Raw genomic sequence first — 22,695 nt, forward strand, 5'->3', positions numbered from 1 at the left:
CCCTGACCCTGGGGCCTTAAAATTCACAATTTTGGTAGAGGCACTCTTGCCCATCATAACTATGTACTTACTTGGTTTATTTAATACCCAGGAGCAGAGAAGAAGATTTTCAAAGAAATAATGCATTTTCACTATCTACTTATTTAGCCCTGCCCTAGCACTAGAACCCCTGACCCCAGGGCCATGAATTTCACAATTTAGGTAGAGGACTCAATACTGATTACAATCATGCAAACAGTTTGACTGCTTGATGTCCAGGAGTAAAGAAGAAGATTTTTAAAGATTGCATTAATTTTAGTGGTTTTGGCCCCACCCCTCAGGCCCCAGGGGGGCAGGGATCATGGAATTCACAATTTTTGTTCCCCTTCACCTATAGATGCTTTGTGCCAAATTTGGTTGAAATTGGTTCAGTGGTTGCAGAGAAGAAGCTGAATATGTTCAAATGTTAACACACGATGCACGACGATGGACGAAAACCGATAGCAATATTTATAGCAATATAATATAGCAATAAAAATCAGTGCCTTTTTACTATATAATCAATAGAATCCTGTCCTTACACCAGAATTCCTGACCCAGGGGCCATTAAATTCACAATTTTGATAGAGGCAACCTTCTTCATAATGACTATGTAAACACTTCATCGGCTTTATATCCAGGAGCAGAGGAGAAGATTTTTCGGAAGAATTATTGGATTTTCACTATATGATCATTAGAACCCCTCCCTAAGACCAGAACCCCTGACCCTGGGGCCATGAATTTCACATTTTGGTAGAGGGCTCAATGCTGATTACAATCATGCCAACAGTTTGGTTGCTTGATGTTCAGGAGTAAAGAAGATTTTTAAAGATTGCATTAATTATTAGCCAGTGGCTTTGACATTGTTCAAGTGAACCCTTGAAAAGAGGGAGGGTATATAGTGATCAGGATGTACATCTCCTTTACGTCCATCAGTTATGCTTTCGGTACCCATCTCTTATCTGCAACTCCTCCTTTACCACTGAATGAAAGTTAATGAGACTCTCACAGAATCCTTGTTTTATAGTGCCATTGTGATCACCTATTTTACTTTTTGATCCAACACTTATTTCGTGTCTCCCAGTGCAAGACATGGACTTTGCCTTTATAACCATATGGGGGCGAGGGTATCATTTAATGAACTTATTGCTCACAGTCCCTCTTATTAGCTCACCTGAGTCGAAGGCTCAAGTGAGTTTTTCCGATCACATTTTGTCCGGCGTCCGTCTGTCTGTCTGTAAACATTTTACATTTTCGACTTCTCAAGAACCACTCGGCTAATTTCAACCAAACTTGCTATAAAGTATCATTGGGTGATGGAGATTCAAGTTTGTTAAAATGAAGGGCCACACCCTCTTCCAAGGGGAGATAAATTATAATGACATATTATTAATATAATTATATACTATATAATTAAAATTTATGATAACTTAGTATCATGTATGAGCTACTAAAACTTAGTTATTACAAAGTTAATATCCAGATGAAAAATTTACTCTATTCCTGTCAATAAAGTTCATTGTACAATGAAATAAAAAAATATTCTTTTATAAATTTTTTCATAATTATTGTCTTCAAATAGTGCAGAAGTTACGGCTTGGTGGCCTGTGGATATTGACCTGAGTGGCTCCTAATAGAGGTCCCGGATTTGAGTCCCAGCCCAGCAATATATTTTCTTTATTCATTCCTCCTTTCCTTATACATGTATAATTGCAATAGAATATTTTTGCAGAATGATAATAATGCCAACTATGTAATGAAATAAACAAAGATTGTAGGTAATAAAATTTATTAAATATAAATAGGCTAGGAGATATTACAGTTCCTCTTTTACTACTGGTGCATTTTTTAAAAAGTCGTAAAATTTATTAGCCTTTCTATCATCATTATAATCTGCCATAAAAATTCCATCACTATAAAGTTTAATGGTTGGATATCCCTCTATTTTCTCTGTAGAACAGATATCTGGAAAAGAAATATGAAAGTCATAGAACACTTATAATTTCCAAAATTTTAATGTAAGAAGAAAATACATGAATGGTACAGTAATACTCATTTAGTTGCATAAACAAGGATATTGCCAATTCACAGATATAGGGAAGTTATCTTGTATCCCCAGCTATATATATTTAATGAATTTCTTATACAGTGTACCGATATAATGAATCATGGATATAGCAAAGTAATTTCATTGGTCCCAGTGACTTTGTTGTAACTTAGTTTTACTGTATAAGTATCCATGGAGAACTGGAGATACATGTATTTGTTTTCAAAGAGGTTCTATAAAAATTCTCAAAACATTGTATTGTCCCAGTTTTATTACAGTGGATAAAATTATTTCCACGACTGATTAAAAACAATCTCATACCTTCATTAGTTGTGCAATCTACGGCAGCGAATGCTTTTGATTTGGACTCCTTGGCCATTTTATCTGCAGCCTCCTGGAAGTCAGGCTTAGCTTTCTTACAATGTCCACACCAAGGTGCATAAAACATGACTAGTACACTGGCTTTGGACTTGAGGAATGTTTTAAAGTCTTTGGAGGTCAGATGGTTGACCTTACTGGGTACCGTGCTCCAGGCCGGCTCGGGGGCCGGGGGAGGGGGTGGCTCCTTGGGACTAAAATTAGAAATATGTACTATATACCAGTGGGGAAAAATATATTACAGCCATACAGTAATGGACCATTTTGTTCTTGGTAAGTTGATTAATTTTATGAACTGTTACATTTCAATGGATAAAAACGACTTACTCTTTCATGAAAGATACAAGATCTTTTGTACTCCTCCCACTTTGGTAGTCAAATGCTTCCTGACCATTTCTGTTTAAATCAATGAAGTAATAAACATATGTTCATAGGTCACCCTCAGCAAGTTACTTGTATCTTGATAATTAATTTAAAACATAAAAATTTAACATTTAGCAAATCTTGAACATACATAAATATTTTACATATCTTCCTGAAAATTTATTCTATAACTACTTATGTATATACAGTGTATTGGTTTTCATACATTTGTTATTCAATAGAATATTAAACTTTTTCTTCTTGTTAAGTATTAGCAATTAAACTGTGCTTTATAAAATATTACATATTATTGTAGTATTTTTATACATTTATGTATTATGTCCTCCTTTCACTCTTTAAGCTCTTTGACATGCATCCTTTTCCAACTACAAGTTATTCACAGCATATAATGATTACAGAACCATGTTACTGTAAATCACTCTTACTTACATATGATGTATAATAAGATAAATGTAAGATATACATGTACAACATTATGTACATGCTGCAATAAAACAAGTAAATTATGATAATCTGAGCAAATTCATGCGATAAAATTACATTTTAAGATATCTTTGAATTATTTTCAATTTTAGGTCACCAGTCACTTGGGTGACCTTTTGCTATTTGCTGCGCTGGTAGGCTTAGTGTGTGAAGGTTTCACTTTCCTCAACTTCTTCAGAAGAACCACTGGACTATCAAATAAAGTATCTTTTGGTAAATGCTTACACATGGGTTTCAGCTTTTCTGGCTCAGTGGTTCTTAAGAAGAAGATTTAAAGATTTATTGCTAAATATTTCAATGTGAAGATTTAAAGGTTTTTTGCTAAATATTTCAATGTAAATCTTGATTCCCTATTGTGTCCCCTCCTTCCCTCGGGGTCATGATTTAAACAATATAGAATCTTCACTACCTCAGGATGCATCCACTTTGGTTTCAACTTTTCTGGCTCAGCAGTTCTTGAAAAGATTTTTCCTTTATATTTCAATATAAAACTTCGGATTCTCTATTGTGGCCCCGTCCTACCCCCAGTGTCATGATTTGAACTATACACTTCCCAAGGATGCTTCCATACAAGTTTCAGCTTTTTGTGCTCAGTAGTTCTCAAGATTTTCAAATATTTTTGCTACATGTAAATATATTTCAATGTAAAACATGGATTCCCTACTGTGGCATATACACCTTACCCCCTGGGGTCATGATTTTAACAATTTCCTATACACTGTATTTCAAAGTCAAACTTGGATTCCCTATTGTGGCCCTCCCTTACCCAGGGGTATTGATTTGAACAATTTAGACTCTACTCTACCCCAGGTAGGTAATACCTATTTTTGTCTTTTCTTGCTATCTCCCTCTGTAAGGGGGCTTGGTCCTTCATTTTAACAATTTTTACCCCCATTACTTAAGGATGCTTTGTACCAAGTTCGGTTAAAATTGGCCCAGTGGTTCTTGAGAAGAACTTGAAAATGTGAAAAGTTTACAAACAGATGGACGACAGACAATGGGTGATTAGAAAAGCTCACTTGAGCTTTTAGCTTACATGTAGGTATAATTTATTTGATTGTTTTAAAGGTATGCATACGACATGATAAGACCAAACTCATTAAAAATCAAGATCCTTTCCTAGCATGTGTAAAAATGTCATTTCCCCCCTCCAAACTGTGACTTTTTTGTCAGATCATAATCTCCTCATGATCTATTCATAATTGCACTATTTTTCTGAAATATGAAACATCATAATTAGCCCTTTCACGATAACTGTGGTTCCCCTTTTTAAATATAAAAAACAATTGCTTTTACGTCATATTTCACCAAAATACATCATTTCGCTCTGCAAAAGAATAGAACAGCAAATATCGTGAAATGGTCTATACCCTTTTCCCTCACAATACACAGTCCCTCTTGCTACAGTGATTGGGCTTCATGCATTATACGATAAAACATGATTAAGCATGTGCAGGATGAAATATCTACAGTGCAGATATATTTATGTGCATATGGCTAAAATACATGTATCTACACCGCACAAATACAAGCAAGTGCATTAAATATCTACAATGCACAAGTGCATATAGATGAAATAACTACAGTGCACGAATACAACACTTACTTGAAATATTTCACTGAAGCAAAGGAAAACGAACAACAATTAATGAAAAGTGTGAGGTATAAATATACAACTCTGATTTTCTTGATGCATCAATTGAAGTGATGATTTAGGCAAAAATGGTGAGGTCTAAAAATATCACAGGTTCTTTAACAATGGGTGATCTAGTAATGTTTTCCTCCTTTACTAGAGGCCTATAGGCCAAATTGCTCACATGAGTTTTTGTGTCATGTTGCTGTTCTCTATCAATAGATTTCCCCCCAATAGTTTTATGTCTTGAAATTTGATATGTTGTGGCCTTATCTATCCCCAAGGGTCATGAATTTAACAAATCTGAATTTACACTTCTCAAGGAAACTTCTATATAAATACAGTGTATGACCTAAACATGGCTTTGCTGTTCTTGAGAAGAAGAATTTTTTTTATACATATACCCATGTAAAACTTTGTTTGCCCATTGTTGCCCACCAATAACCCTGGGGATCACAATTAGAACAAAATTAAATCTATACTACCCAGTGATGCTTTCATATAGAAAATGACTAACAATGGTTATGCTGTTCTAACGAAGAAAATATTTAAAAGTTTTTCTATACATACCTATGATACACTTTGATCACCCACTGTCGCCCCAACCTACTCCTGGAGGTCACGATTTGAATGAAATTGAATCTCCACTATGAAACTTTTGACTAAATTTTATCTTTTGTAGAGGTTCTTGAGAGGACAATTTTAAAACGATGCCGTTAAATTTTATGAATTCTTAATTATCTTCCCTTGAACATACAAATTTGAATTAGCTTTAACCAACGAAGATTTGTGCCAAGTTTGGTTGAAATTGCCCTGGTGGTTCTATTGAAGGAGATGAAAATGTGAAAAAATTAACCACCACATCAGTCAATGAACAAATTTTGATCAGCCTTTGACTCAGGTGAGCTAAAAGCAATGAAACTCAACTGTTTATAAAAAGTTGTTGGAATAACAAATTGCATTGTGCTGATTCAGTCCATGAATGTATACAAAAATTTACTACTAAAACCATAGGAAATGTAAGAAAAATTACATGCAAAGACTTCATGGTAACATAACTCAAGCAGTGACTTACATGTTGGGTATCCCCTGACGTTAAATCGAGATCCCAGCGAGGGTTCAGCGGTCGCATCCACTGCCGCCAGTACACCATTAACCTGGAAGTCAAGCCTTATATTACTATAAAGCATTCTTTATATCTTGTTAATCATACTATGTTATATAATCAAAGCCATCATGCTTTTTCTGTACATGCTTGAAGGTTTTATAATCATATCCTGTTCTTATTCAGAAAGATACCACAAATAAATAATGTTTTTTTTTAATACAGATTCATTCCTTACAAATTGCAAATAAGGAAAGTTTTACATATATTTACTTAATTTCCAGAATCTGAATTGATTTGGCTTGTTGTAAGACCTGCTACCTTTTCTTGTTTGAGTAGACTGGCAGCTTCTCCGTAGGCTGGCTTCATAGCTTTACAATGCCCGCACCCTGTAGAACACAGACAACACAGAATAGGTTAGTCAGAAGACAGCAACGGATCTCTAACAAAGCTCAAATATTGTGGTACTGAGCTTTGAGCTTACTTTACAAGCAAATGAAGTAAAATTTAAAACTGTTATAAAAGACTCCTGCCAACTGAGTGACATTCATCAAGAGTACACTGCAGTCTATTTGTACAATGCAAATATTTTTCTGGTCTAAATACATTGTACCTTTCAAACATCAACATAAAAATGAGCAAACAAAGTATGTGTTAATCCTAAACACTTGGAAACAAATAAAACCAAAACCAAACCTCTTTGGCAGAGTTTATGTCCTGATTTATAAGAAGCATTGACCTTTGTACATGTACTTGTTTCTAGAGATCAGTGACAAGGTATCAATGATTCAGATGATTCCAATATAACAGGAAAGCAAAGGGGAACAGATCCAAATGATTCTAAAACTTACCAGAGAGTGTAGTTTCAAATGATTCCAATGCTTACAGGGGAGCATAGATTCAAATGATTTCAGTACTTACAGGATAGCATAAGGGAGCATAGATTCCTATACTTACAGGAAAGCGTAGATTCAAATGATTCCAAGAGATTCATGATTCTAATACTTACAGGGGGCCTATAACTGAATACTTACAGGGAGCATAGAACATGACTAGGACTGAGTTGTGCTCCTGGAGGAACGTATCAAAGTTTGAGGTAGTTAGGAAGTGTAGGCTGTCCATGCCCTTGATGTCTGCCCACTGCTTCTCGGGGGGTTCTGCCGGGGGAGGAGGGGGCGTGGCACCAGGGTTGGAGGGGTCCTTCATAAACTTCACAAAATCTGCCTCCTATAGATAATGTATCCTTTATCAAATTCAATCTCTTGAACTGTATAGCTTATCTTTTTTTTTTTTGAAAGAAAGACAAACAGCACCATCATTTTTTAAACCAAAAGCATATTGTCTTTGAAAATATCCAAAAGTACCTCTCTGCCTCCCATGTAGTTCTGTGGATTCTTGCCATAATTAAAATACTTCAATGTAGGGTACCCTGTGACCTCATTCTGTGTACATAATGCCTGGTGAACTGTACAATCTATTGCTGCAAAAGCTACCTACAAATAAAACTTATTTGAAATACTGGAAATTGCATGCCCTATTTGATATCTTTACAGAGCTGCCAACATTCTAAAATGAAAAATAGTAAGGCGTGGTCCGGGGACCGCCTTAGATCCCTGTTACTGAAGATGCTTTGTAAATAAACAAGTAATCGGTGCACTTTGAGGCACGTTTTCATTTTTTTATTTTAAAACATTGGCATGAATGTGATCAGCCATCTGAGATCGAAAGGACGATACAAGCAAGCGTTGTAAGGATTATGAATATTTAATTATAATAGTAGAAACTGTAGATGGCCAGTTATGAAATTTCCGGTATTATAAACTTTGATTGAGAAAAACCGAAATCAGAAAAATATAGAGAGAAATCGTAAGGCGTATTTTGGACGCTAATTTCATAAGACTTACGCCAAAATCGTAAGGGTTGGCAGCTCTGTCTTTATAAAATTTAAGGAAATTGAGATTTCATACAAGCCAGAGTATTTTATTTTCCTTACTTTTGTGTCGTCTGCTAACTTTGCTGCTGCATTCTGGAATTCTGGTTTTGCCTTCTTACAATGTCCACACCCTGCAAGTTATAGTAAAATAATTCACTTAATATACATGTCATTTTTCCATCTGTATATTCATAAATTCATGCTTCCATTACCATAACATGATTGCATGTGCTCTACATATATTTCCTTCATGAAAACTCACAAGGTGCATAAAACATGACCAAGGCGTGCTTCTTCTTGCGGAGAAATGATTTGTAGTTTTCATCTGTCAGGTGGACCACATCGCTGGGTACGTCTGCCCAGTTCTGCTCTGGGGGTGGTGGAGGGGGCGGTTCTGATGGGCTGACAATCAAAAGTGTTGTAATACAAAAGATATGTTAAGGGACATAACTGGACATGGTACGTAATGTACCGTACCTGCATACAATTTTTATACAATGCATTTACTTTAACATTACCTTTACTATCACTGTACTTACTTTTTCATAAACTCCACAATTTTATCCTCCGTCCTCTCACTGACATCAAAAGCAAATTCTCCATCTCTGAAATTAGAAGGCACTCTCTGTAGTTTTCTCAGTTTTGTTTCAGATATACAATGTAGTTGTCATATAAGCAGATAACTTGAAATAATAATAAGTACGTACTTGAAGTATTTGACTGTAGGGAAACCCGTGATTTTAAATTGATCTCCTACTTTCTTTTCTTTTGTAGCATCAACTGCTGCTAGAACACCTTTAATCTGTGGATAAAAAGGTTTATCTCCTCTTAATTTCAATCTTATATTAATGCAAAAGGGCTGCTAAACTTATAAAACATGGAAAAAAACTTACGTCATCCTTCTTTAATGTGGCTGCTGCTTTTGTATATTCAGGTTTCATGGTTTTACAATGTCCACACCCTAAAATGTTTTATAATAACAATTTTACTATATCTGCACATGATCATGTAAATAATGTCAAAGGAGGAATGCATTAGTCAAGATTATTATGCCTCTACTGATTTTTTCCTATACAAGAATTGGGTAGTAAAATGTGAATAATTCCCTAGAAATCACATTGAATGGACTAATCCCCGTACGTTAGTCCAATGAGCTAATCCCAGCTTCGGAAGCTAATTCCCTGTTATTGGTCATCCTATAGATTTTTCTTTTGTATCGGTATAATGTTAATGGACTAATCCCTGTGCGTTAGTCAAGTAAGCTAATCCCCACTCCAGAAGCTAATTCCCTGTCATTTGTAAACCTCTTTTTTTTTTTTTACTTTTGTATATCGGTATAATAAAACAGGGTTATGATATATAGTTTCAATTTCTTTTATGGTCTTTTCTACATTTCACACATAAACAAAATCTATTTTTCCTTTATTTTTAAAATCTAGGATTTCCTCTAATTTTAAATAGTGTTATGACAGTGTAATGTTTTTTCCCCTACTATGAAAAAATTGAAAATAAACCTGCAATGAAAATGAATATTAAACACTTAAATGAACTTAACATCTGAATTAAAAAAATACCATTTGCATCAGAACTTACAAGGAGCATAAAACATGACTAGAACAGATGGATTTTCTGCCAGGAATGTGGAGAAGTTGTCATCAGTCAAGTGTACGACGTCAGACGGCTCGTCAGACCACGACTTCTCTTCTGCCTTAGGTTGAGGAGGCTTGGGGCTTCAAGAAAAGTCACTACTACATATAAAACTCGAAATGTAAAAAAAAGTCTTACTTGTGGCATTTTTTTATCTGAATATTGTTACTCAACATATATTAAAAATAACTAGGAACTTTGAGACAAGTTGAGAATTATTTCCATATAATAACTCAAACTTTAAACCCTCCCAAACATTTCTGTTTTTTAATGGTGTACATCAGTATTACTCTTTCATCCAGCTGATAATGCCGTCTTTATTGTTTTCTCCTCCATAGGCAAACTTCTTCCTCCCTTTCCTACAACATTAAGTGATACATGCAGTTGGTTACATCACATTTAGTAAAGTGTACTTGTCTGCTCTGTATTGTTGTAATGAAGACTTACTCAAAATAAAACAGAGTTGGGAAGCCAGTGATGTTGTACTCTGATCGTAGCTCCATCTGATGGGGCTTATCTACATCTATCCCAGCAAGAACCTACGTATAAAAATTTATTTTATAACGCAAACCTCCATGCATTAACCAAAAAGCCACTGTGAAGAAAGACTACTCAGTGACCTTCAATAGAACATTACTTACAATGATTTCCAGTAGAACATTACTTATATTAATCTTCAGTAGCACTTCAACAGAACAATACAGGGTGTGAAATGGAAAATCTCTGGGCGAGACCATTACTACTATTTCCATTTCACACCCTGTACTGCTTCGTCCTTTCAGTGCTGACTGTGTAAGCAAAATCCCGCTGAAGACCTTTTTCAATATAAAAAAATATTTGTGCATATTATGAAAATATTAGTTTTTATCCAATAACAATCAACATAAAATATCGTTACGGTAACAAGAAATTTAACTGAACTACCTACGTTTAACCGTTTCTAGCCGCCATTTTTATTTACAATACAACGCTTCGAATTTTTTTTGTCGTTGAGTTATATATATTACGCCTCGATAGGATATAGACGTAATATGGAAAATTTCAGGGCGTCTTGTGATTAGCCTTTATCCAATCAGTAATCAACAAATTTGTCTGAAGCGGGATAATTTTAATCTTCAGTAGCACTTCAACAGAACAATACTTAAAATCTCTGGTAGACCATTACTACTACTAGAGTACTACTTACTGCTTCTCCTTTTAGTGCTGAGGCAGCTGCAGCAAAATCTGGCTTTAACCTTTTACAAAACCCACACCCTGTTATAAACAAAGACTCTGTATTTGATTCTTATAACAAAATTGAACTTATTATTAAGGAGAAATAGCACAAAGCAAACTTTAGAAATTTATTACTTATGCCACTTCTATTCAATTTTTTTTTTTTCCAATATATGCCTCAATTTTTTTTGTCTTGAGTTATATATCCTTAACCTTAGATAGGATATACACGTTATCGTATCAGAAAAGCATCAATACTCATCTATATTTCATCCAATTTATAATGAAGCAAAATACATCTATAAATACACAGATTTGTTAAATAGTACAATCCTCAGTTAACAGTGGACTTTCAGAAAGGCATGGGCATTCTTGGTGCTATGTAGTTAGCATCTGTCTAATGGCGAATAGATTCTCAATGGTTAAGAAATTAATAACATCAGGAACTTTAAATAGTTGTAGACAATGATAAGACTCTTTAAGCCCCACCTCTTTGCCGTATGAGACAATGTTACTAGATATTTGCTACACTCATTGACATTTGTCTAAATTTCTATCCCATGTTTATTTCAACAGTGAATGAAAGCTGTGTAAATTTCAGTGCTAACTATGTAATGTCGAGAATGCCATGCCTTTCTGAAAGTCCAAGCCAAGGTTAACTGAGAACTGTACTAATTATTAAATCTGACTTACAGGGAGCATAAAACATGACAAGCATAGGCTGTTTCTGTTTTTTGAGCATTTTGTTGAAGGCCTTGGGGGATTCTACATGGACCACATCTTCTGCCCCTGACTCCTCTTCCCAGGGTATATCCCCTGTAGGGTCCAGCAGGAAATTTACCATGGACTACAACAAAAAATTAGTTAATTACAAAGTATATCCCTTATAATGAGTTTTCTGCTAAATTGAGATTACAAGATATTTTAAAGCGCAAGTTTTGAAAGATTATTGGATTTTGAAGAATAAAGCCAGAAAGATAAGACTCTTAATGAATGTTCTTTCAATAACTTAAATCATGCAATAGTTCATAATCAAAGGCTGTCAAATCTCATCTCAGTAGGAAATCTTACAGAAAGACATTCAAGAATAAACGTTGGTCAAATAACATGCCTTCTGACTATGGATCCATATACAAATCATTTGGGTACATCCATCTAATTATTTTAAGACTCGGTAGGAGAAGAAAGTAGTGCAGAAAAAATTACAAGTTCTTTAATTTGCAGACTTGCATAAAAAAAATTGTGAAGATGTACTAAGCTGAGCCTCATACTTGTTGATAAGGAGTATCTTTCATACCAAAATAGCTTGGCAAATGTAATTTATCAAAAAGATCAGCCAAATTATTTTGTGCATTATAACATCAGTGAGAAGTCAGAAATTCCCCACTTTCACTCTCATTTTCAGAGGTTCCCACAGTCAGACACATTTTGCTGGAAAACAAATCTGACATGCCACCTCAAGATTTTAACCAGGGAAAGACAAGTTGATGTGCTTTGATTTGAGGGGTTCACTCACTGATGAACGAAAATTAGGGCCATCGCTATGGAGAAGAAATGTTAACATTGTCGCCTATGGTAAAACAATTAGTGGACTGTACCCATTTGTGAGAGTATGATTGGAGACCATTGTAATAAAACCAGAACCAGACCTAAAAGCTAACCTTAATCAAAGCCACTGAAGAAAAAAATAGGAGGACAAATGTAGCCTCCAAATCATGCTATAGATTAAGATCATGGTTCCCAAACCTGCAAGTCTGGTACAGATGCCACATGTATTAAACTTAGAACATATTTTTTCAATAACTATACAAAAGTACATTTGATTCCAGTATATTATTTAAACAATAAAATGCTTTCTATTAAAGAGAAATGTTGCTGAAAAAATACATAACCCACGTAAGCGGGTTATGATTTTTTCTGCAATAGTATATTAGTAATGCATTTTATGTTTATATTTATATCATGTTTAAATAATCATTTAAAGTTTGAATAAAAAGGTTAATTATTGTATTAATGATGCAAATGTCTTTATACGTTTCACTGATGGAACAGCCATTGATCAAGAAATCTGTACTGGCGACATGCCTAATGTAGTTCATGCAGTGATGAACCCAATGGGTTTTCTTAAGAAATAAAGGAGAAATTATTCAGTGGATGTAAATATATGCATGTAAAATGTCATGGTTACTGGAGGTATTAAAAAATATCTATAAAATTTGCATACTTGTACATGTAGGTACAACTACAAGCAATACTTAGACTAACAAATTGTAACAATTAAAACACACAACATAAATATCTACCTTAGTAACCATCTTCCTGTCATAATCTTTATTAAAATTTCCACCTCTGTAAAATAGGATAAAGATCAAAGCATGCAAAAGGATTTCAAAAGGCATCCAGAACATTGTCTTTCATTAAAATCTTTTCCTTTATTCACAGAATAAGCAGAATGAAAGTATATACAGATGTCAAAAAAATGAGAAAAAGGAAAAGGGTTGTAGTAATTTCAATTAACAATTGAGGGGACATTGTGTATACTCACTTGTAATGCTTTAATTCAATACTTGCTGGATTTACTTTCATATTTTTACACAATTTTTTGGCTTCCCTGAAAAATATCAATATATAAAATCACAAATTACAAAACCAAATCATGTCAATCAACACTCAATATTGTTGTGTTTGTTATTGATTTGTCACTTCTGGTATGTAAACCTTGAGCAAGTTTTGTATGAAAACTTTTTACTGAGAAATATTTGATTCATGTAATCAACTCTGAGCCCTTCTCATATTGTGTATTTAAAAAAAGTTAAGTTATAAAGAGACTTTTAAGTGCATATATGTACAAAGCAAAAAATCAGCCTTTGGTAAATTACAAACAAGACAAAATTTATTGAGACTTTTCATGATTTGAACGGAAATAAAATAGGACATCATTTTACCAGTGTACAATTCTATGCCTTGAAACCATATTAGTCAACCACTGAAAACACAGAATTAGCTCCAGAAAGTAATGTATATGTTGAGATGATAAATCTTAATAAAAAGTTAAGCTAGAAGCCCATAGGCAAATTTCTTTTCTGAATAATAAAGTTTGTAATATGTAGGATTGTTCAAGTCCTTGCAAGGTGAGGCATACATAGAACCTTTCTTTAAACATGTTTCCAAATACTTAAACAAACTGCAGTCTCATTTTTCTTGAAAAAGTTTTGCTGAAACTGTTCATACCTATCATCTGTAGGGTTCAACAAGTGCAAATTTGAATCTATAGCTACCATGTACTACATGCGTAGGGTTGCAAATTAATTAAACTGTCATGCTGACATTTAATTACACATTAAATACTCAGTAACTGAACCTTCCTCAACACTAACAAACAGCAGTTTTTTAATTAATAAGAAACATCACTTGAGTCTTTGGTTTATATGAGGTAAAATTTTCAGCAAACTCTTGTTTTCACTTACCCACAGTCCACAATGACTAGTGAGGCCTTGCCCTTCATCTCTTGAGAGACTTCACTGAATGTCCGTCTATACTGTGAGAGAGCTTTACCTGTAAACAAATACATTGTACTGTCATTGAATTTTCTGGAAAAATTGAATTTCTAAAATAAATTATTTATCAATTATAAGATATAGAGCTGTCTGGGCTTTCTTTACTGTGAAAATCTCATTGAATTATATTGAGTTTTATAGGAGTCATGGATAGGAGATGGGTATCCTCAAGTGTTACAGACACTGAGAAGGAAAACTTTTACATTTAAGCTTTGGATATACTCCTCTGACAGACTGGAGTCCAGAGTCTGACAAGCAGATATTTTCAGTAAAAATACAGTATATTCTATTTAATAGGTAGGGTAAGAAGACTGTTACTTGATACATGTACTGACTAGAAATCAGTACCAGTTTTCACTACAGAGAATTACATCCCAAAGACTTTGGTCTATACAGGTAACATCAGAATAACAGAATAAGTTTTTGTTCTGTATTCACTGATAAAGCTCTGAATGCATATATCTTTATCAGAATGTTACAACCAGATTCACATTTCTCAAGACCTTAATAACTTATCAACAACTTGACCTTTACCCTTTGATAACATTTGCATATTTTGAGCATATTTTGATCCCCTAACAAGAGAATTGTCCCGGTTCCCATCTATACTACACTAAATGAATCCAATGTGTAATTCATATAAATACAGTTTATGCCAGCAGTTATGCCACTATTTATGTATCTTCGACGAGTTTTCTTTTATCTATCATGCATGGAGGAGAGAGTGAAGATAAATCGCTTATTTATCTTCTTCTTGACAATAAATAATTATTGAACATATGATTTAAAAATTTAATTTTCACCTTGTTCAACTGATAACCAAGTTAATGGTCTAATTCTATCAGTAATAAAATGTGGGTCACTACAGAATACTAGTTATTCATGGCTAAATATTTTTGACTTGGTGCCTTAAGGTATTTGCAGAGGCTCTTATCTTTAGAAGTATAGGTTTACTAAGTCAGATATCAGACAGACTCCTCTCTCTCTCTCTTTCTCTCTCTCTCTCTCTCATTGTTACAGGAGGGCATGATCTTTATCCTGTTTATCAGAAGTCTTTTTGAACAAAATAAGACAGCTATCAACTATACGGAACCAAGCTACCTTCGATGAACTCTCACTCTCAATCTCACTCTTCGTGTACTGTAAACCAACTTTTATTCGCGACGACTTTATTTCGCGATTTGCCAGGAATAAACTAATTCGTGACGATTAATTTTCGCGACCAAGCCTTTTTGGATCTATTTTAAATAGAGACATACACTTTAAGGACCGTTTCGCGGCGATAAATATTCGCGATGACGAGGCTCTCGCGAACTTCGCGAAAATTTCTCGCACGCGAATAAAAGTTGGTTTACAGTATTCAAGTGGATGTGAAATTCACCATCTTTATTAAACACTTGATAGATTAAGCATCTACTGACGGATAATAAATTTTTAGCTACTGTGAACCAACTTTTATTCACGACAACTTAATTAAATATTTTGCGATTTACTTCAGGGAAACTATTTTGCGATGATTCATTTTCCCGATCAAGCCTTTATTTAATCTGTTGGAATAGACACAGAAACTTTAAGGACCGGTTCGCAGTGAGAAATACTCACAATGAAGAGGCTCCTGTGAACCTCTCGAAAATTTCTTGCGCACGAATAAACGTTGGTTCACAGTATTTCTCTCCTTTCAACATTTCAGAGAGAAATTTACAGAATATTGAGTTTCTAATTCTTAACTGGCTTATCCATATTTTTTTTTTACATTAGCATCCAAAAATTACACTATGTAACAAATAAATGTTTCTTTTAAATTAAAATGCTATTTGTTCATAAGTAAATATAGTTACACAACACATGAACATAACAAATGGATATAACTCAGCCTAAAAAATCAGATGCTGACAAACGGATATAACTCAGCCTAAAAAATCAGATGCTGATATCTAATGCATATTTGAAAAAAAAAATACATGTATGCAGTTATGCATACTTGAATACTTACTATTTTTAGCAAACACAACCAGCACATTAGGTTTAGTTTTGATGTACTTTTTAAACTCTTTGAGATCATCTATTTCTTGAATGAGATTCTCTTTTGCCCCAAGATACAATGGAAGAAGACTCTGTGAAGGAGAAATATAGCAATATATTAAGTATGGATCTGTTGCATAATGTCCATATTTAGCACAAAAAAAATATGCACAGAGATTATCTGCTAGATTCAACCTTAAAAAAAAACTATGTTTGGAATTGTTTAATGAGAGGGGAAGGGGGATGATCACACAAAGGAAGGAGGTAAGGAACTGATTTTGTTTTTTCAAAATTTCCCTTTTTTTGTTCACTAATTTTTTTGTTCAGGGAATTTTTTCAAGGAAAGTGGAATGAGGGAATCCATACAACAACTATTTTACAACATCCCTAGTTTATAGGGAAAAATCTTGGATCCAACAAGTCATAAGGTTTATATGTCCACCCATGAGAGAGAGCAGTTTTCTTTTAATAACACACATGTAATTATTGTTATTATTAAATATTATTATGCATTGTGTGTTTAAAGGTTCAATGTTTAGTCTCTGTTAGCCTGTCTTTACTATTCCCCACGCATTGGGATCGAGTTTCCAAGCTCCTCCGATCTTTCAGACAAAGTTGGAAATTCCAGAGCCATTTAAATGACGAAAATATGATGTCACATACAAAGTTATGTTTACATCCAATGCAAACAATTGTTTTTTAGCCTGGAAATTGCATACAATTCTAGTTAAACTTTGTATTTTGTTGAAGTAAGTTGTTGCTTATATGCCTAAGCCACAATCTTGCTATGCAATCTGCAAATGACTGTTGGGAGTTTGGTATTTTTTTCACATGGACTCATAAAAATTTCTTTGAGCAGTATGTAGATTTCAACTTGAATTTCTCCCTTCCGCACATGTCTATGGAGCTTGCTAGGCGAGCAGTGCTCGCTAGAAACCCTGGCAAATAAAATAACTCGTTATTATTTTTATGGTGCTGAAAGCAATGTCAAATCTCTTTATCAACTGTCACTCACAAATTATTGTTCTAACAATTTGATGCTAAAGCACCATTTAGCAATAATAAATACTCGCAAAAAAATAAGGAATCTAGAGAAATTGAAAAAAAAGAATTTATAATTTATATCATTTTTTTTTAGCGCATTAGTGGTAAAATTTTCCAATTGGATGAAACGTTCATGTTCTATCATTAAAATGATAAAGTGTCTTATGTACCCATTTTTAAATAAGAAAAAACTATATATGAGTAAAACACGCATTGCAACGAATCTGTACATAATTATGATTTTATCATGTTTATTGGAGTTAGCAAAACACAGTCAGATGATTATACCGTCATGCAATTTGATTGGTGGTTTTCACTACATATAATTTAAGCTGAAAGACTTATGCGCTTCATTGTATGTACCCAGTGAGGGCTTGTCTCGAGACACAGTCAGATGATTATAACTAGTGGTTTTCACTACATATAATTTCCTGAAAGATATTTTAAACCCATCAAATATTTTACTAATCTCCTGTAATCTCTTCAGAATTTATCAAAAGATCACACGTGTCACCAAATGCATGCTGAAAATATCATATCACAATAGCGAGATAATCCAAACTCATACACATATAATAATAATAATAATTCTTTAGTTTTTATAACTTAATTTCAAAACAGACATACAACTACAAGTGATTCGATATCGTCAATAAATAGAGTAAATTCGAACTTTTCAACGTTACTGTCACTCTGTGGTTGACGATCATATTTATGCAGAAAATACAACCGGAAAAAGAGTTACTTTACTGACAATCGAGATAAGGTTGTCATACTTTATAAATCAATTACTTTATAGAATGCATACCACAATAGCGAGCCAAAATAAGGAAAACTTCATCTTCCAGTTCGCATGCCACATCACCGGCGTAGCGTGATTTGTAATGATAAATTTCGATGAATTCCGATGCAACTAAGATAATGATACAACTAATTAACGCAACATTTGCTTAAAATGTCCAACCTGACTGTACATAGAATAAAATTTTTTCTCTTATATTTACATATCAGTTTACTATTTTCGAGGATGCACAAGATGTGTAAAGAAAATACAGTTTACATTTAAAAAGTATACTTTATCTATATCATTTAGGTATGAGGCAGCAAAGCTCTGGAACTCTTTACCCAAAGAAGCCAGGCAATTCTCCTCATATAATCAATTTTCAAATTACATTTCAACTTGGTGCGGAGAAATAAATTGTAAATGCAGCTCCTGCAGACTTCAGACTTCTATGCCTCATACTAATTTTCAGTTTTAAAAAGTTATTATTTATTTATTTATTATTTTGTTTTTTTATATTGTGCTTTCTTAACCTTTCCTCCTTGTTTGTGTGCATATATACTTGTTGTTCGACTCTTTTATTTTTTTGTGTGTTGCTCAAATGTTTTGTCTTTTATTTCTTTCTTTTCTTGTTTATCAATGTCTTTGGTTACACTTGTGTGGGGGAAACTTTAATGTGATATTTGTGCTCTTATGTGTATATATGTATTGTTGCTTTATACCATTTACAATATAATATATAAAATATAGCACCATTTACAATATAATATATAAAATATAGTTCAAGTCTATTTAAAATGTTAAATATGTACCTTTTCTAAACATCGATAAAAAAGAATGAAACGAGAAATTAAGATATTTAACTTGATTGAAAGACGGAGAAATGAACCAAGCTCCTATGCAAGTAATTTATCTTGAAAAATTTAGAACATGAGGATCCAGATATTCTAAATTCTAATTTATCGAGGTAGATTCTAGATAAGTCTTAACCAGGGGTGTATGTACATTTATACGTTCTTGGCCAAACTTATTCTTTGTGTGTGGGATCATTGAATGGGAATTAATAATTATAAGTCTCACCACACTTATTCATAAACCATGATTTATGATTAAATTTATATAAATGAGAAAAATGTCGAAGTAATGAAGCATTCAGTGCGATTGTTAATTATTAATTATAAGTCTCACCACACTTAAGTTGATAAAGCAAACATCAATTATTTCTGATGTTTATTGACTTTTTAGCTCACCAGATTTATGATTAAAAAAATTAATATATCAATGCATTATGATTCATATAAAATGTCAAGGACACCGAAGTAATACAAAGGCTGGGCAACAAGAAGACGGAAAAAATCTTAAGCCATGATTAGTAAAAGAAACATCCAAAGAAGTAAGGGTAAATTCAAATGTCAATCTCTCCGGGGTATTTGTGGTCACCTGTAATTAACCTTTTCGAGACTAAACTAATACCTGGTTCAGGTAAGCGATGTGCATGTCCATAGGCCTCTTGTTCATGCACATTGTTATTTATCCGTTTGATGATGATACCCAGATAGCATGAGGACATTGGCCCAACGTTGGCCCAACAATGTTGGTTATGTTGGGCCAATGTTGGCAATTTACGTTGGCCCAATGTCCTACTGCTCATTGGCGCGCCGTTGGCCCAACATGTTGGGCCTATGTTGGTACAATACTGTTTGTTTATTTGTCAACGTTGGTACAACGTTATTCCAACATACCAACGCCAACGCAATATTTTGTGAACAAGACAAGCATGCAATTGACAAATAAGTTGATGACACGTTGATACAAAGCTGTTTCTTGAAATATCAAACAATCAATACAAATGTCTTACAAAATTAATTTCTGATGACACAATTAATTTTATTGACTAAAATGTTCACAATATAGCCACTTTCACTAAAGTATTCCATGGAATGTAACTAAAAGAAGGAATAGGTAGAAAGTTCAAGGTTTCTAAGTACATTCCACATCACTATGTCCACTACTAAATAATATAAGAGTCTTCAATATTGTAAAGTTTTGGAAGGTCATATTTGAATCACTTATCACTTTTTCTGTTAATTCTTTTCATTCCAACACATATAAATCAGATTGTTCAATATCATGACCCCCAGGGTCATCAATTTAAATAGTATTTTCAAATGTTCATCAGCATCACACAAATTTTTAAAGCAATTCTTAAGATTGAATTTCACATTATTAATTATTAATAACAAATACATACATTTTGGTGATTCAATTTTATTGTTTTCCTTAAAAGTTAAGATCGTCATCAATTACAACTGTTTAATCAGCTACCCGGTACCAATAATTTGAAAGCCTACATGCTGGCCATTACAATGTTGTGCATTTCACATTATTAATTATTTCAATACCAAAAACAAAAGCTATACTTACATTGAAAGGATTAAAATTCTTGCGTTCACTTAAACAGACACATACGCTTTGCATTGTTAAAAAAAGACTGATTAAGATGACGGTTTCCTTGGAGACCTATGAGTCACCTGCCGAGCCAGTGAATTTCACCAGTGACCTATTTATTTTGGAGCCCAAAACACAGCACTTTAAATTTGCATGATTCAATGATGCTAAATATAGAATCTACCAAGATACAAAATTACTATATGTAATTCACAGACTTATAAGGATTGTCTCATATTTTCCATGCAATATATAATATAGATCACATGTTTATAATGAGTTGCTTATATCATTACCATCGATTTACAATAGATAAATCTAAATTGATGAATACTTTTCGCAACTCAACGTTGGACCAGCATTTCATCTCAAACATTACAGGCTACCTGTACATGTGGTAATCCCAATATTCCTACTATTGGACCTAACTCCAGTTCAGTCCAGCACACCCAACACAGAGCAATGCATCATTATATTGTCAACATTTATTTCATGCACATTGTTATGCCATTTTTATTTCTTCTGAATTATCTACAGATTTTTTCCGTTTGATGATGACAAGGAGTAGTTTCATGCCAACGCAAATGAACGTTGGACCAACGTTGGGCCAACATGCTTTCATGCCAACGTAAATGAACGTTGGACCAACGTTGGGCCTACATCTGTTCCCCAACGCCAACACTCTACCAACCATACAACCAAAAACCAACGTTGGCCCAACGGAGTCATGCTATCTGGGTAAGGAGTACATAGCAGGTATGGTCAGCCGACAGAAGATACTTACTCCTTTATGCCTCCTGACCCCACTTCTAATGTTAAATTATGATCTGCTTTCAGTCAAGTTATTTTTTTTTTACAGTAGAGCAATGGATTTATGAACTTGATTATAAGTACTGTTCTTTGTATTTATACTTCGATCTCTACAAAAATTCAAAGAAAAAACTAAAAAAAAAAAAAAAAAAAACGCACACATTTTTCAAATTACCTAAGTCCTTTACAATGGAATTACAATAGAAAAGGGACGTTTACACTTAAATTACCATTAAAAAAAATATCGCATAGGCCTGTAAATTTTAAATTATTTTCTATTCTAGATACTTTTGGATTCTCAAACATTGCAAAATATACAGGTTCCATCCAACATCTTTTACCAAACATTAAACAAAGAATCATTGATCAGTGCAGTCAGGAGCACACATCAAAAATCTTTAGTTCAGAAAAACTTTATTTCTTTAAGAAAGTATACTCAAGAAAAACAAGTCCATATGTTGATTTACTCAAAAAAAAAAAAAAAGATCTGAGAGATCCTCTAACCCTAGTGTTTGTGCCAATAAAATATTTGTTTTTGTATTTAAATGTATAAAAAAAAAATACACCATCGTGTTTCAAGCGCCTATGGTACAAAAGGAGAACATGTTTTGATTTTATTTTCACCTAAATTTCAAGCAATCTCTACCAATAAGAGCACTGGACAGTTTTCGTGTTATTAGTCAATCCCCTTTCGGAAGTCCTCTCACGTTTTCCATGTTCCACGACACGCTTTGCTATCTGTCGGAAGAGAGACACTTGGAAATGCGACTTTGGTTTAAAAGAATTTGTTATTAGTTTGCCTTGTATATGAGCTTGGTAAAGGTATGACTTGGATTTGTTCAATCCTGCGAAAATGTGTCGATAAATAACCACTTTCATTTTATCAACATGTTCAATGAAAAAGAGTTGTACTCGCTCGACAACAGTCAACAGCAATTGCTCGAGTTAAAAACCAAAAATCAAACCATGAACATATTTTATATAAATTGCAGTAGGTATATATAACATATTTTAAGATTTTTTTCCCCAAATAGGAATAGGATACGCAGAATTCCAATCTGAGCCTAAACTAAATATTTTAGATTTTTTTTCACAAAAATTAATCTTTTTTTTTTGTAAAGAAGAAAATTAAGGTATATTCCAACAAAGATTATACTTAGGGTCTTTCATGCCCAAATCATATTTATATC

The 22,695-nt window shown here is 33.6% G+C and overlaps 2 protein-coding genes across 2 annotated transcripts in view; one reads left to right on the top strand and one right to left on the bottom strand.

Annotated features, from left to right (window-relative positions):
• Nucleotides 1-22,695, top strand: part of LOC134253961 (uncharacterized) — a 50,132-nt gene that overhangs the window by 21,068 nt on the left and 6,369 nt on the right. Inside the window, exon 2 of the mRNA XM_062736536.1 lies at nt 22,256-22,327. The gene's annotated coding sequence lies outside the window, so the exon portion shown is untranslated. The remainder of the gene's footprint in view (nt 1-22,255; nt 22,328-22,695) is intronic.
• LOC134253965 (protein disulfide-isomerase A5-like) lies at nt 1,797-18,369 on the bottom strand. The gene is made up of 22 exons (XM_062736541.1): nt 18,275-18,369; nt 16,394-16,514; nt 14,311-14,398; nt 13,389-13,454; nt 13,147-13,192; nt 11,537-11,690; nt 10,815-10,882; nt 10,076-10,167; nt 9,919-9,987; nt 9,575-9,711; nt 8,875-8,942; nt 8,689-8,783; nt 8,521-8,586; nt 8,244-8,383; nt 8,042-8,112; nt 7,413-7,541; nt 7,083-7,275; nt 6,370-6,437; nt 6,008-6,100; nt 2,771-2,841; nt 2,387-2,637; nt 1,797-1,983 (listed from the first exon to the last, which is right to left on the bottom strand). Exons 1-22 carry the CDS (start codon nt 18,326-18,328, stop codon nt 1,835-1,837), a joined length of 2,289 nt encoding a protein of 762 aa, XP_062592525.1. The 5' UTR covers nt 18,329-18,369; the 3' UTR covers nt 1,797-1,834.

The sequence above is a fragment of the Saccostrea cucullata genome, unplaced genomic scaffold (assembly GCF_032062105.1).
Source record: "Saccostrea cucullata isolate Sc308-1 unplaced genomic scaffold, CSIRO_AGI_Scuc_v1 ctg194, whole genome shotgun sequence".
Classification (NCBI taxonomy): Eukaryota; Metazoa; Mollusca; class Bivalvia; order Ostreida; family Ostreidae; genus Saccostrea; species Saccostrea cuccullata.